Source organism: Myodes glareolus, chromosome 25, assembly GCF_982192425.1.
Source record: "Myodes glareolus chromosome 25, mMyoGla1.1, whole genome shotgun sequence".
Lineage (NCBI taxonomy): Eukaryota > Metazoa > Chordata > Mammalia > Rodentia > Cricetidae > Myodes > Myodes glareolus.
The window spans coordinates 45,367,259-45,382,385 of NC_142050.1; the positions used below are offsets into that span (position 1 = coordinate 45,367,259).

A 15,127-nucleotide genomic window follows, 5' to 3' on the forward strand; every position below is an offset into this window, starting at 1 on the left:
GTGTATTTAGGTCAGTAGAAGTCAGTTCTCCCCTTCTACTTCTGTGTGAGCCCTGGAGGATGAACTTAGGTCATTAGGTTTGTATCATTTGGGTCAGCAAGTTCCGCCAATGCACTGTACACAGTGCACCGTCTGCCAGCCTCCGAACTGATTATTTTAGAATTATTTTTAAAATATTTTAAATACATACAGACACCAAAACAAACCCCAAAATAAAATAAAAAAAAAACGCCAGCGGGAAGTTCATTGGTTTATTGGATAAAGACCATAGCATGAGTGAAAAATGCAGGAAACCAAGAAAAGCAAGTTTTACTTCATATGCCAAGGTTAATTCTGGGCTTCCTGAGTAAGGGTTTCTAGTTTCAGAAGGATATTGGTCTTAAATGGAATAGTTTGTTCAGGATAGCTCAGGACATGAACAGGTTAGAGAGCCATACACGTGAACACAGTAGCTGTCCTGTCCATTGGGTCATTTGACCTCCCCTGCCTGGAAGAGCCGGATCATCAGCCTGGAGCCAAGGGTTACAGGATGCCATGCTGATGGCACATGCTAGTCCAGACTGGGCAGACTGGGTGTGGCAGAGAGGGCTGGAAAAAGGGGCTCTGCCCGGGTTGTGCAGGTGATACTCATAAATCCCAGAGGCTGAGAACCTCAAATGTGGGTGCGTGAGAGAAGGATACCCCGGAAGCACCTCCCTTGGATTCTGGCGCAAGCCAGGCAAGCACTCTACCACTACCACTGAGATGGATCCCCGTCTCAGGCTTGCAATTTTTTTTTTTTTTAATCTTTTCCCTTAGGGATTCCCAATTGTTCTGAAAAAACAGGAGGGTTTAGGAACCTTTATCTTTTCTCCTAGGTTCTCCTCTCTAGGTTACAGACCCTAGAAAAGGGACTCTGAAAACTCTTGGGATGGGTGTGTTCTGCCCGAGCGTGTAGTCTGGGAATTTCCTGAGCATTTCCCTCCCGGGCGTCTTCCCTGAATTCCTGTCGAGGCCAGCTGCCAGGCGTCCCGTGCCAGGCTCGGCGTCGCGGGCTAGCGGCCGCGGGGTGGTGCGCTCCCGGGTGCGCCCCTTCGGACGGCAGGGGGCGCTGTGCGCGCCCGGCCGCGGCCTCCCCCGCGGCTCCGTTAAAGGGCCAGCGGGGCACGTGGCTCGGGATTGTTGGAGTTTGCGGCCGCCAGGCAAGCAGTTCCGACGCTGGGCGGCTCCTGTTCGTCAGCGACGCGCAGCCTGCGCTTGGCCCAACCTGTCGGCGGAGAACCTCAGCCCGCGCGTGGTCCGACCTGTCGGCAGAGGAGCGCACCCCGGCGAGGACACGGTAGCCATGGCTGAAGCGGCGCCCGCCCGGGTAAGCGCCCCGGCCGGTGGCCGCCGCGTGAGAGGGTCTCGGCACAGCAGGCCCAGAGCGCCCCCCTCCCTACCCTACCCGACCCCCCCAGCCCGCGGGGGTCATGGAGATACCGGCCCGGTGGACACCGAGGCCACGGGCCTGCACCCAGCGGCGGGCGGCCCAAACACCAGGCCCGGTGGGCTGCGCCCTAAGACCGGTGACCGCGACCTGGCCCCCCGGAACCCGGCTAGGCCGGGCGCTCAGATGCCTCCTGAAGGCCTCGAAGAACCCTGCAGATGACACAGCTGAGAGCCCCTGCCCGTTGTTTATTCTGAGGCCTTCGGCCGAGGAGGGCCCGGTGTGGCCTACCCACCGCATCCGCAAGGCCGAGGTTGCAGAGGGGCAGGCAGATAGAGGCTGAGCTTAGGTCTCAGGCTAACACCTTAGAATGAGACCTCCGTTAAAATAACTAGCAACTCTACTTTTACTTAGGAAACAATTTGAACCCTGTTTGCAACAGGCTTCTGAATTTTGTGACCTTTTTCGTTTGTTTCTTTAAAGATTACTTCGGTGGTTCTCAACTTGTGGGTCGCAACCCTTTGGCATTGCATATCAAATATTTACGATTCGTGGCAGTTACGAAGTAGCAAGAAAATGATTTTATGGTTGCTGGTCACCGCAACATGAGGAACTATACTAAAGGGTCGCAGCACCAGGAAGGTTGAGAATCACTGCAAGTTGAGCAGTTTTAGAAGGGTAGTTTGGCCACGTCAGAGAACATGCTAGAACTTTTGCCTGTAAAAAATCTCTCTGTAAGTATTATCTACTATTACCAATACATCTCAGACAAGTTTCTGAAACCTTAGTTTTCTGGAACTTTTTGAAGGGAACCTCTCCTTCCCTTTAGTTTGCCGCGTGTCTTTCTGGGTTCCCTGCTTACAAGGAAGAGAAAATGGGCTTTATGGGAGTGGGTAGGACCTGTCCAGGTGATGTCTTCCAGATCATTCCACCTGCCCTATCCTCACCTGTCTTGCAGCACCTAATATCCCCTTAAACTTGCCAACAGGATAGATCTCAACACTACCTATCACATTGCAACAACTACAACTCTCCCCCAGTAGATAAGGGATGCTCAAGTTCCTGACATAGTGTTTGCATATAATCCACTCATAGACTCCAAAATTACGGTATGTCACCTCTAGATTTCCAGTACAATAGAAAGGCTAATCATTGCATCATGGAGGAAATAATGACAGGAAAAGTGTGAACATGTTTAAACAGATAAAAGTTTTTTTTTTCTAAATATTTTATTTTTATTTCAGGTTGTGTGAATCTTTAAATGTCAAGCTGCAGGTAGATGGGGGAAATGCTTTTTTTTTTTTTTTTAAGACAGTGTTTGGTATCCTGTGCAGTTCTAGGTGGTCTGGAATTTGCCAGGCAGACCACACCAGGCTGGCTTTGAACTCACAAAGATCCACCTGCTTTTGATTCCCAAGAGCTGGGATTAAAGACGTGTGCCTCCACACCTGGCTGGTCTCAACTCTTTAGCCTAGGCTAGCTTGGAAGTGTCTAGATAAGGCTGTCCTTGAACTTGAGGCTGCCTCAGTTTGTAAATGTTGAGATTGTAGATGTGTACCATCACGCCTGGTTTAAGATGTGGATATTTTGATTATATGATCCTTTTGTTTCTTGAGCAGATTTCTCAGAGGTACAAGCAGATGTGTAATAAGAGGCCTCCCACCCCTCTTCTTAGCCCCAGCCAGATGCAGAGAAGAGCTCGTACCTCTACTCCACGGAGATCACACTGTGGACTGTGGTGGCGGCCGTTCAGGCCTTGGAGAAGAAAGTGGATTCTTGCCTGGCCCGCCTGCTGACATTGGAAGGACGCTCGGGGACAGCCGAGAAGAAGCTGGCTGACTGTGAGAAGACAACTGTGGAGTTCAGCAACCAGCTGGAGGGCAAGTGGGCCGTGCTGGGGACCCTGCTGCAGGAGCATGGGCTGCTGCAGCGGCGGATGGAGGACATGGAGAGCCTCATGCGCAACAGGAACTTCTTGATCTTGCGGCTTCCCCCTGGCAGCAAGGGCGAGGTCCCCAAGGTAGCCTTTGGATGCCCTGAGTTGGGGAGCCTGGGGACGCATGCCTGTAAATGTGTGGGTGAACAAGTATGACCCTGGTTTCAGGTGCCTATGACCTTTGATGATGTGGCTGTGTATTTCTCTGAGCTGGAGTGGGGCAAGCTGGAGGACTGGCAGAAGGAGCTCTACAAGCGCGTGATGAGGGACAACTATGAGACGCTGGTGTCCCTGGGTAAGGCTGCAAGGGAACACCTCGGCTTCCATCTAAGGACGGCTTCCTGCAGTCTTTGCCTTCCCTTTAGGCAGTGAGACCGAGACCTTTCCCCACCCCTCCCCGTTCTGTGTGCAGACTATGCCATCTCCAAACCCAGCATCCTCACCCGGATAGAGAGGGGAGAAGAGCCTTGTTCTGCAGGCCCCTGGGGCCAGACGGGGAGTGAGGAGGAGGCAGCATGCCCAAGGAATCCAAACACTGGTAAGTACTGGGAGCACCTGGGCAGGGTGAGCAGCAAACTACCTTCCCAGGTGCACTGGGCCATCTCAGGGCTACTCTGAGCAGGAGTAAGCAGAAGGCTTCTCCTCAGAGCTATAAGGATTCTGCCTCTGTGTGGGTGGCGCCGGCACTGAAGGTATGGTTATGAGATCCAGGATACAATAGGCTTCTCCTAAGTGCACTGATGCTCAGTTATGGTAGAGCATGGTGGCCTCCCCACTGCCTTGTGCCACCTTCAGAGCTGTCCATGTCTGTCTGCTGTCACTGTTGCTCGGCTCTGCCGTTATCAGGAGAGCACTGCTGCCGTGGTGCTTCTCACTGGGACAGCCCTTTGGGGACAAGGCTGGGCCCGTCCTCCATGGCCAGTGTTTGACAGTGGCTCCAAAGGGTATGTTACTGACTCCTGAGTGCTGGGGAAGCTCAGTGATTAAGAACACTCACTGCTCTTGCAGAGGATCTGGGTCCAATTCCTAGCACCCACATGGCAACTTATAGTTGTCTGTAACTGTAGTTTTAGGGAATCTGGTGCTCTCTTCTGGGCAGGAGGCATGCATGCAGTGTACACACGCACACATTTTTGGTTTTTTAAAATGGGGTCTTGTTATTATATAGTCCTGGCTGTCCTGGAACTCATTGTGTAGATCAGGCTGGCCTTAAACTCACAGCACTGTCTCTGCCTCTCCAGTGCTGAAATTAAAGGCCTCTGCTACCATATTAGGCAATGAAATAAATAAATAAATAAATAAATAAAATATTTAGACATAAGCCAAAGTAGAATAGGACAGTGACCACCAAATGGTCATCACTGAGCTTCAGCAGTGAGTTCTAAGCAAACCTGCTGCAGGATGCGACCCTGTGTCCAAAACTACCACAACAAAAAACAAAACAAAAAAGTCAGTGATGGAGATTTTGCCACCCGTCTCCCTTTTCCTAGACCTAACCACAATATCATCATCCCATACGCAGAAATCATCTAATACCTGGTCCTTATTTTCAGTAGGAATTTAGATCCTAATTTTAATTACTTAAAGTTCAAATGCTGCACTGGGTTTATGTCTTTTAAATCTATGAAACTCCCCATAAATTCCTCCCATATTTTCAACAGTTTTTACTGAGGTGTAACGTATGTACCATACAATTCGCCTATTAAAGTATAATCCTAACATCTCAGGGGCTGAGGTGGGAGGATTGTAATCTCTAAAATGCCAAATAGCCAGGAAGAATCAGGAGTTTGAGTTTAAGGCTAACATAGGGTGTATGACCCTGTCTCAAAAAGACAAAACTAAAAAACAAAAAACCTCTACCAAATAAAATGTGATCTATAGAACAGGTCTGTAATCCATGCTGTTCTGGATGACAGAAGACTCATAGATCAAAGCCTGCTTAGTCTACAGAATGAGTTCAGGGCCAGCCTGGGCAATTTAATGAGATCTTATCTCAAAATTAAAAAGTAGTTGTAGTGGTGGCACACACCTTTAATCCCTGCACCTGGGAGGCAGAGGCAGGAGAATCTCTGAGTTCAAGGCCAGCCTCTTTTACAGAGTGAGTTCCAGGACAGCGAAGGCTACACAGAGATACCCTGTCTCAAAAACCAAAAAAACAACAACAAAAAGATGAAATTAGGGCTGGTAAGATGGCTTAGCAGGTAAGAGGGTTTGCTTAAAGGTATGATGACCCAAGTTCAATTTTCAGAACCCATGTTGAAAAGCGAGAACTAACTCCCAAAAAGTAGTCCTCTAACTGCACATCCTTCTCACGTGATGGCATGGCTGTGCTCGCGCTCACACACACTCTTACACCAGTAATAAATAAGAAGTAAAAATTTAAAAAGACTTAAGAAGTTAAATATTTTAAAAAGTGAAAGTAAGCCTGGGGCTATAGCTTCAAGTCAGAACTTTTGCCTAATGTGTGCAAGGCTTTTGGTCAACCTCAGTACCACAAATACGCATGTATACATAGATGTTTACATATGTCATTTACTATTCTTTGTAGCACCATGTTTGGAGGATTGTTTGTTTGTTTGTTTGTTTACTAAGGCATGTAGCAAGCAGTGCTCTCAAACTTGGTATGTAGCTAAGGATGACCTTGACCTGGTTCTCTTGCTTCCTACCAAGTGTTAAAATTACATGCCAATCTTCATGCCCAGCTAATCTAATTTCTGTGGTTTTTTTTAGTATAGTCACAGATTTGTGCAACTGTTGCCAAAACCTATTTTTCTTTCATTCATTCATTCATTCATTCATCGAGACAGGGTTTCTCTGTTTCAGGTTTTTCTGTCCCGGAATTCCCTTTGTAGTTCCCTCTTCGTTATTTTGGTTTTTTGAGACAGGGTTTCCCTGTGTAACAGTCCTGACTGTCCTGGCACTCACTCTGTAGACCAGGCTGGCCTCAAACTCACCTCTGCCTGCTTCTGCCTCCTGAATGCTGGGATTAAAGGCGTGCGCCACCACTGCTTAGCTATTTATTTTTTAATATTATTTATGTGTATGGGTGTATATCTGTATAACACTTGCATGTCTGGTGCCCAGAGATGCTGGCAGAGGGTTTTGGGATCCCCTGATGTTGGAGTTACAGTTGTGAGTTTCTGTATAAGTGCTGCCAGCACCTGGTTTCTGCCCTCCCCCTTTCCCACTCACAGTCATGCACTTGGGTGCCTTTTAATTCCATGAGGGGAAAGTATCTAACACTCAGGACTCCATATAACAATAAAGAAACTCAGTGTCCTATGGCACTTTAACAGCCAGGGTTTCATATTCTTCCATATTTCCCTTTGTCTGTCTTGGGGCTTCACTCTTCTGAACCAGTGTCTTGTGGTGCTTTCCATGGTTTAGTAGGACAAACACCGTTTCTGTTTATAGTTGCTATAAGGAACCAAATATATGACTTCAGCACTATATTCTGTCATCTGCCAGTGAAGCAGCTGTCTTTTTGTTGTTGCTGTTTTGTGTTTTGTGACAAGGTCCCATGTAGCTCAGGTTGGCCTCAAACTCAGTATGTCATCAAAAGATGATCTTTGACTCCTGGTTCCCTCCCTCCTCCTAAGTGCTGGGACTGCAGAAGTGTGCCGCCTCACCTGACTTAACTGTGTGCATGGAGAGATGCAGATCTGTATCACAGTGCCCACGTGTGGAAGTCAGAGGAAAACTTTCCAGAGTTGGTTCTCTCCTTCCACTACTACATGAGTCCCAAGAAGGAACTGAGGTCATCAGACTAGGCAGTAAAAGCCTTTACCTGCTGAAGCATCTCACTGGCCCTTGTAGACATTCTATATTGCTTTTTGAGACAGGGTCTCATTCTGTACCCCAGGCTTGCTTGGGGCTCATTTTGTACCCACCTTGGCGGTCCTTCTGCCTCAGCTTTCCAAGTGCTGACATTGCAGGCGTGTGACACCACACTGGCTTCTTGTTGCTGTTATTTGCTTTTTTAAAAAAGTTATATTCTTTTATGTGCCTGTGTATGTATGCAGGTCAGGAAAATATTTGAAGGAGTTAGTTTTCTCCTGCCACCATGTGAGTCCCAGGCTTGGCAACAAAGGGCTTTTACTTGCTGACCAATTGCTGGCCTTGTTTGCTTTTCAGTTAGGGTCTCACACCATAGCCCAAATTGACTTGTGATTTAATATGTAGCCCAGACTGGCCTTTAACTCATAGCAATCCTCCTGTCTCAGCCTCCTGAGTGCTTGGATTGAAGGTGTGAGCACCACACCTAGCTGAAGCAGCTGTCACTGGGTTTGTTATGGAAGTAGCAATTTTAAGACCTAGTGACTGTTGCATGTATAATGTCTGTGAGCGGTGTGACCCACCAGTGTCCAGCACAGCTCCCTGGAATGTGAAAGAGACTTGGGAGCAGTGTTGTCAGTTACAGATCCACTTCTCTTGACACAGTAGCTGGGTTCTCGGTTCCCCTGGAAGAGAAGTGCTGGCAGAGGCAGTGGAGAGGCCCTGCTTAGGTTGCTTTTGTGTGTCTCACACATTGTCCTTGTTCCCTGCACCCTGTGTTCATGAAAAACCAAACTCGTAGAGATAGAGCCTCCTCTCTCTGTGATTGTGAATTTCTCATCCAAATGTGTCTGTTTCCAGCTGTCCTCAGCACATGTGGGTCCATGGTAGGAACCTTTGGCTGATTTCATATCAGATAGACTCCATCAGCTCTTTAAACATCAACCCCTTTGCTCATAGTATATCTTTTTCATAATAATTTGGTTTTTTATTTTGCTTTGTTTTGGTCCTGAAAGACAGGGGGAAGAAGGGGGAAGTATAAAGTATACGTCTCACCTGGTACAGTGTTTTATCTAGCCTACATGAAGCCCTGGTTTGATCCCTAGCACCAGAAACGTTGGGTATGGTGGTACATGCCTAGAATCCCACCACTAGTAATGTAGATGTTGGCGTATCCAAAGTTTAATGTTCTCCTCAGCCACATGGTGAGTTCAAGACCACCCTGGAATACATTTGAGACCCTGTCTCAGAAAACAAACACAGACGGACAGTTGAGATGGCTCAGCAGTGGTAAAAGGTCACCAGTGTGGTGAAAGGTACTCGCTGTGTATGAGTCTGATAATATAAGTTCCATCCTCAGAACCTGCAGTGGAAGACAACCAACTGCTGCAGGTTGCTTTCTGACCTACATACCTCCCCGCCTCATCTGCTTGTCTCTCTGTCATACACACTCTCTCATTAGTCATTTTCTTTTTAGAAGGAAAGAAGGCTGTGCCCAGCAGTCAAGAGGCAGAGGGAAGTGTAGCTCTGTGAGTTCAAATGTTGTGTTCCAGGCCAGCCAGAGCCATATAGTGAGCCCTGTCTTCCAAACAAGACAAAAGCAAGAGGAAAAGAAAAGCGAAACTATCCTTCCCCCAGCTCTGTTTCGTGAGGGCTTAGGCTCATGTGGAACCTCTAATAACCACAGTCACAACCAGGTTGTAGGAAACTCTTCTGGGAAGCCGGCCACAGCAAACACCATGCGCAGATCCAGGGGTATGAAGAGGATAGGTGTGGAGGTGGAGTTGTCCTGAAAGACTATTTAGGGGGCTGGAGAGGTGGCACAGCTGTTAAGTGCCCTGACAGCTCTTCCAGAGAAAACAGCACCCACATGGCAGCTCATAACTGTTTGTAACTCCAGCTCGAGGGATCTGACATCCCGACACAGACATGCATGCAGGCAAAACACCATACACAAGCAAGCAAACAAACAAAACAATCCCCCCCCCTTTTTTTTTTTTAAAAAAAAAAGTAGGGCGGGAGAAATGGCTCAGCGGTTAAGAGCACTGACTGCTCTTCCAGAGGACCCAGGTTCAATTCCCAGCACCCACATGGCAGCTCACAACTGTCTGAAAATCCAGTTCCAGGGGATCTGACACTTTCACACCAATGCACATAAAATAAAAAGATAAGTAAATCATAAAAATTTAAAAAAAAAAAGTATTTAAGGACATCAGAGCTCCAAAGATGATGTCTTCAGGGTGTCCTTTCTGCTGAACCAGTGGACTCCCTGGCACTATAGAAGGTGGTTTGGGGGGAGCCAGAAGCCACGCTGATGTCTGCTGGACATCATTTTTCCTCCTTGCCTTAAATAGCCAAGTTTTAAAAAATTTATTATTTATGTTTACATTTATTTCACTGTTTGTGTATGGATGTTTTACCTGCTATATATATGTATACCATGTGCATGCAGTGCCCACAGAGTCCAGAAGAGGACGTTAGACCTATGGTGTTGAAGTTATATCCCATTATCAGCCACCATGTGAGTGGATAGCCAGGTTCTTGATCCAGCTGTCATTCCTGTCTTGCATTCTCAGTTGATTACGTGTTGGGTGGAGTTCTTATGGGCAAAGAGGCTTAGACATAGCTCAGCATGGCAGTGCACACTTCAAGTCCCAGCATAGAGAGGCAGAGGCAGGTGGATCTCTTGAGTTTGAGGTCAGCATGGTCTACATAATGAGTTCCAAGGTAGCCAGGGCTATGTAGAGAGGCCCTGTGTCAAAACACAGCACAAAAGAGTTCTACAACTAGATCTGTGGGGGCAATAGGCATAGCCACTCTATTTTCACATCCTGTCTTTGGTTTCCAAGCCCAGGATCCGAAACTGCATTTAGTGTGGCCCCAGAGTCACTGGCCACCTGTCTAGGAGACCTCTGTATTGTTCTCAGTGATGTTGGTTTGTGTTTCTAGGAATTCCTCTGAGTCCAGAGCATGCCCCAAATCCAGCCAGCCCTGCCCTAGAGGAGCCAAAAGAAAGGCAGGCACCTAAGCAGCAACAGCAGCCGCTGCAAGAGGAAGCAAGAGTTATTCCGCCTGAGACAGACACTGGTAAGTGAGGACAGCTGGGCAGCAGCACTGGCGTTTCAGCGTAGGAAACAAGCAGTACTGAACTCTGCTGCAAAGCCTCTAAGATGGGCCTTGGAGAGGTAGCTTTAGTCTCTTCGGTGCTCAGATGTCTAAATAGCACTGTGGGGGCCTGGACATACCTGTCTGGCTGGAGTAAGGGGAGGAGTGTGAATGGGACCTGCTGGATCTTCTACAGTTGCAATGCCAACATGGCAGTCAGTGTCCTAACTCCAGTGTGGCAGTAGGTTGGCATGCTGCAGTTTCTCAGTGTTCTGAAAACCTGTTGAGAACGCTGTCTCTCATCCAGGATCCTGTGTCTGCTCTTTTACAGGCAGTTCTTGCTGGTCCTTTTCTGAGACTTATGCAGAGGGCCCCGTCCTCATGCTCTCAGCTCTGCTTACTTCCCTTCCCCTATTCTTCCTTCTTGATGCTGGCCTCATTCCCAATCCTTGTCGCCTTCCTTATCGTGGTTTCTCTGCATTTCCAGTGAGCAAGCTCAAGCTTTTGCATAGAATTTGTAGCATGGGACCTCAGGTAGGAGGGTAGTGTCTGACCATCACAGGCCTGGGACTCTGTCCTTGGGCCTTTCCAAACCTTCTATTATTTTGAGGCTGATGAAGGTAGCATGTAGAGGGAGAGGTTGTGAGCCTGGGCCTACATGTGACTGGGCTTGTGGCCTTACTAGCTCTGTTCCTACTCAGAAGGCCTCCAGATGGACACCTGAAGATCTCTTCTTCCTCGCAGGCCCTTAAGCATGTCCAGGACCTGCTGGGGAAATGGCCTTGTCTCCTGTGATACTTGTGTCAGGAGTGCCCTCATCTGATTCTCCTCTCACAGGGATTCCAGTCAGCACCAGCACTTTACCCGTCAAACAGAAGGGAGAGTCTACGGAGGGAGAATTTCCACCCTCTCCTCCCACAAACAGCCTGCCGTTTGTGGGACCAGGTGAGTGAAAGGAGACACTTGTGGCTGTGGCAGAGCCTCATAGCAGCTCAAAGGGACTTTTGGGAGTAGCAGTCAGCCTGTGGTCAGTTGGCCTAGTGCAAAGTCCCGCTTGAGGACACGCTGCATGTCTTAGGCGATGGTCTGCTAGTTGCAGAAAGGATGTTCGTGTGGTGCTCTGGCCCACAGGAACCCTGTGAGCTGACCTCTCTAGATTCACAGCTGTAGCATCTGGCACTGCACGGTGACCTATGGTTTAAGTGAAGGTGCTGCACCTGAAGTCCATGTTTTTCTGATAGGGCTCAACGACACGACCTTTGCTCTCTGCACCCGAGGACCGCTATCCTCCCTCAGCCTGGGCTTTTCATGGCTCTGTCCCTTCACTTTTACTGTCTCAGTTCTACCCTTGCATCAGGTGAGACCTGCGCTGAGCCCTTAGAGGAGTCACAGGCTGATAGGGCAGTAGATGCTCCAGTGGGTTTATTAGGAATGAGTGACACACAGGCAAGTCACTCCCGTTCCCTCCCCTAGGTCTCTCTCTGTCTCTGTCTCTCTCTCTCTCTGTCTCCCTCTCTCTTATGGTCTTATGGGGTGTATATAGCTGACTGGCTTTAAAACCACTGTTTAGCCAAGAATTGTCTTAAATTTGTGGCAATTCTCCCATCTCAGCTTCCTGAGTGCTGGGATTACAGCCACAAGGCCTCTTAATCATGGCCTGGAAGCAGTCGGGGCCCATGGACTCCTTGTCCATCTCTATTGTAACTATTATCATCACAACACTTAGGGTCTCGGTAGCACCGTTGCCATGGCTGGAGTGTCTCCCCACTGTAGTCCCACCCATCCGTCTTCCAAAATCAAATCCTAGACTCCATAGGGTTTCTGTCTCCTCTTGGCTTCTGTAACTTTCTCCCTTCTCTGCTCTTTGAATGAGCACAACACAGCAAACAAAGTGAATACATAATCCATGAGGTCTGCCCATGGTGTCTGTGACCAGGACCCCCTAACCTGCTCTGACACTCACAGAAGCTGGGGAAGGGAGAAGAGGCCTGAACCTGGAACAAGACCTGGATCAGGTGGTGAGGGAGCCATGTGGTCCTCTTGGAAACCAGTCATGATTTCTTTGCCAGGTGGTGGTGCCATGACCATCAAGACAGAAGCACAGTCCGAGGATGAATCTGAACAGCAGCTTCTGGAGTCCCTGAGCCAATCCATGTGTAGAGCCCACAAAAGGCCCAGGACTAGAGGCCCCAGACGGCATCATGCCCAGGGAGTGCCTAGGGTACTGGTTAGGGAGCCCCAGGCCGCAGAGGCTCGGGAGGAGCCGCCCTGTATCCGTCCTAGACAACGACAACGGGAGCGTGCGTTCCCGTGCCCTGACTGCGGGGAGAGCTTCCGCTTGAAAATTAATCTGACAATCCATCAGCGGACCCATGTAGAAGAGGAGGAACACGGGGAGGTTGGGAGTGATTTGCCTGTTGGGTCAGGGGAAAGCCACGCCGCACTGGAACCAGGGGAGGTGGTGGTGCCTGGTCCTGTCATCCGCTGGCTACCTGAGGAGCCCACAAGCCACCGTTCCCTGGCAAGCAGTGCTTTCATGGGACAAAGGTCAAGAACTAAGGTTTACCACTGTAGCGAATGCCTGCTCTCCTTCCAGCGGCGGAAGACCCTGATACTGCACCAGCGTCAGCACACGGGCATCAAGCAGGGCTGGCCTGCCTGTCCCTACTGTGGCAAGGTCTTCCGCCGGCCCTCGGACCTCTTTCGTCACCAGCGCATCCACACTGGTGAACGTCCCTATCAGTGCCCCAAGTGTGGCCGGGCCTTCAACAGGAACCACCACCTGACTGTCCACATGCATACCCACTCGTGAGGCCAGGCTATCCTGTGTTTCCTCATTTTGTCTGTCTACTTGGGAGCCCAGCCCTGAAGAGGAAGGCTGACCAGAGGAGCCTGCCATGGCACCCTCTGGCTCTCCTGAGTACCCTGGTGGGATCTGCACTCTCAGGCCTTTCCCTTGTGCCTGAACTGACATTGGTCCCTCTTTCTGGAATGGCTTTGGAGAGTTCTATTGTTTTGTTTTCCATTCATTAAGAAGCCTTTTGGTGACTGTAGGTGTGTGATAGGTGCCTTTATGTCCTGACTTGTGAAAGATTCCTTCCCTTTGGCTGGTACTGCAGTCAGTAGGAATAGAAAGTTTTGTCTCTTCCAGGATGGGACAAGAGAGATCTTGGGGAAAAGGTTTGCATCGATGAAAATCTGCAGTCTACTTGAGAAAAAAGGAGAGTTCAGATGGCTAAGGAAAGGCTCTGAAAGTTTACATTTCTCATTTTTTTATTATTATTATTTTTACTTTGTTGCTTTGAGATTTTTTTCCTGGAGATCCAAAACCGCTGTGGGGCAGGGCCTTACTGCTACCTCCTCCATGTGGTGCTGACAGGGTGAGGTCTGCTTTGTACTGTAGACCTGTTTGGGTGGCTTGGCTGCTGCTCTGAAAGCAGAGTGCTCAGGTGTGTTAAATGCCCAGGGTGATCTCACGCTCCTGCCTTCCCCTCGTGTGGCAGTCACATCCTTTACTACTTTTACTAGGAGTTGTGAGGGAAATGGAAGCTCGGAATGTCACTCCTCTCGGGTCTCAGGGTTGGTAGTGTGACCCTTTGTGACAGACCTGCAGAAATCCCTGAGGGAAGCTAGAGCAAGCCCAGGAAGCCCCTGCCGTGAAGCGAGGGAATCCTCCCACCCTCTTGAGTCCCATGTTCCTTGTCTCACAGAACAGCGCAGATGTCACCGTAGAGCAGTCTCTGTCAAGAAGAACTAGATAAATGCCTAGTTTTGTCTGTCCTTTTAAGTCTGCGTCTCCTTTCTCTTCTTTGTTGATCTTGTGCCCCTTTTCCCCAGACAGCCTCCTTCAGGAAGAACCTCTTTCTTTTTCCAAGTGTCAGTTCCTTCAGTTTCTAGAAAGAAAGACTTTCCAGCCAAGCTGGTACTTGAGGGGCCCTTCAAAAGCACCAGCTGAAGCCCAGGGGTTTGAGGTGACAGTCTCAGATCGCAGCATCTTGAGGGTGGCAGGTTCATTTTCCTCTTTTCCATGCCATGTCGGGTGCTGCCACACACCCTGCTAGGTCCCAGCTCTCCTGGTAGTTTGCTCTCTTGTTTGGCACTCAAACACCTGGGCATAATCAGGAGGTCTAGGTACCATCATCTGGCTGTGCTATTTTCTGATGTCATTCAGACCCTTGCCTCTCAGAAGCCCTGAACAGATGAGGCAGAGGGTAGCACTGCCATCATTCCTGGGCCAGGGATAAGTAGGCAAGACAACAGCTGTCAGTAAGCGCTCAGACAGGTTGTATACAGTATATCTGTACTAAGCATAATCCTCAGCTTCAAGAGCTCATCCCTGCTGTTCTGGAGGTGCCTGGCTGAGGTTCCTGGGCCTCTTTTCTAATGCTAAATGCTCCCCGGAAACAAATATTCTATGTTTAAAGTACAAATCAAATGCTAGGGGTGGGGAAAGTGGGTGCTGTGTAACCTTGGTTGACCTTGGGCATGAGTGATTTTCCTGCCTCTACCTCCAGAATGCAGAAGGATTTACTTGCCTGCGCCATTATGCCCAATCATGCTTCCTGCCTTGGCCCTGGAATTCTTTAGTACACGTTAAAGAGTGTTTGAGTTAAAAAAGAACTGAACGAAGGTTGCTTGTTGAAGGAGCCCAGCGAAAGAGTTTATATTTGATCCCAGAGTCTTCTGGCTTTCTCACTTTTTAAAACAAAGAAATGGTTGGCCCATATAGCTCTAAGAACTATGATGGTGGCAATCTTAGTCTAATTGGTGCACTATAAACACGTTTGAATAAGTAACTACGTGCTTATGGCCTAGTTTGTACTGGGTAGTCTGAGCTGATGACCGCAATGGTTCGCTTGACTCCACGCAGGTGGAGTTCATAGGAGAAAGGACACCTGGTGCTC

At 48.9% G+C, this 15,127-nt stretch overlaps 1 protein-coding gene across 1 annotated transcript; it reads left to right on the forward strand.

Annotated features, from left to right (window-relative positions):
* Positions 1–1,116: 1,116 nt before the first annotated feature.
* On the forward strand, positions 1,117–13,276 carry Znf783 (zinc finger protein 783). Its single transcript, XM_085683995.2, has 7 exons — positions 1,117–1,348; positions 3,084–3,428; positions 3,513–3,639; positions 3,757–3,882; positions 10,068–10,205; positions 11,061–11,168; positions 12,293–13,276. The coding sequence occupies exons 1-7, from the start codon at positions 1,325–1,327 to the stop codon at positions 13,033–13,035; spliced, it is 1,611 nt and encodes a 536-aa protein (XP_085540121.2). The 5' UTR covers positions 1,117–1,324; the 3' UTR covers positions 13,036–13,276.
* Positions 13,277–15,127: the final 1,851 nt, after the last annotated feature.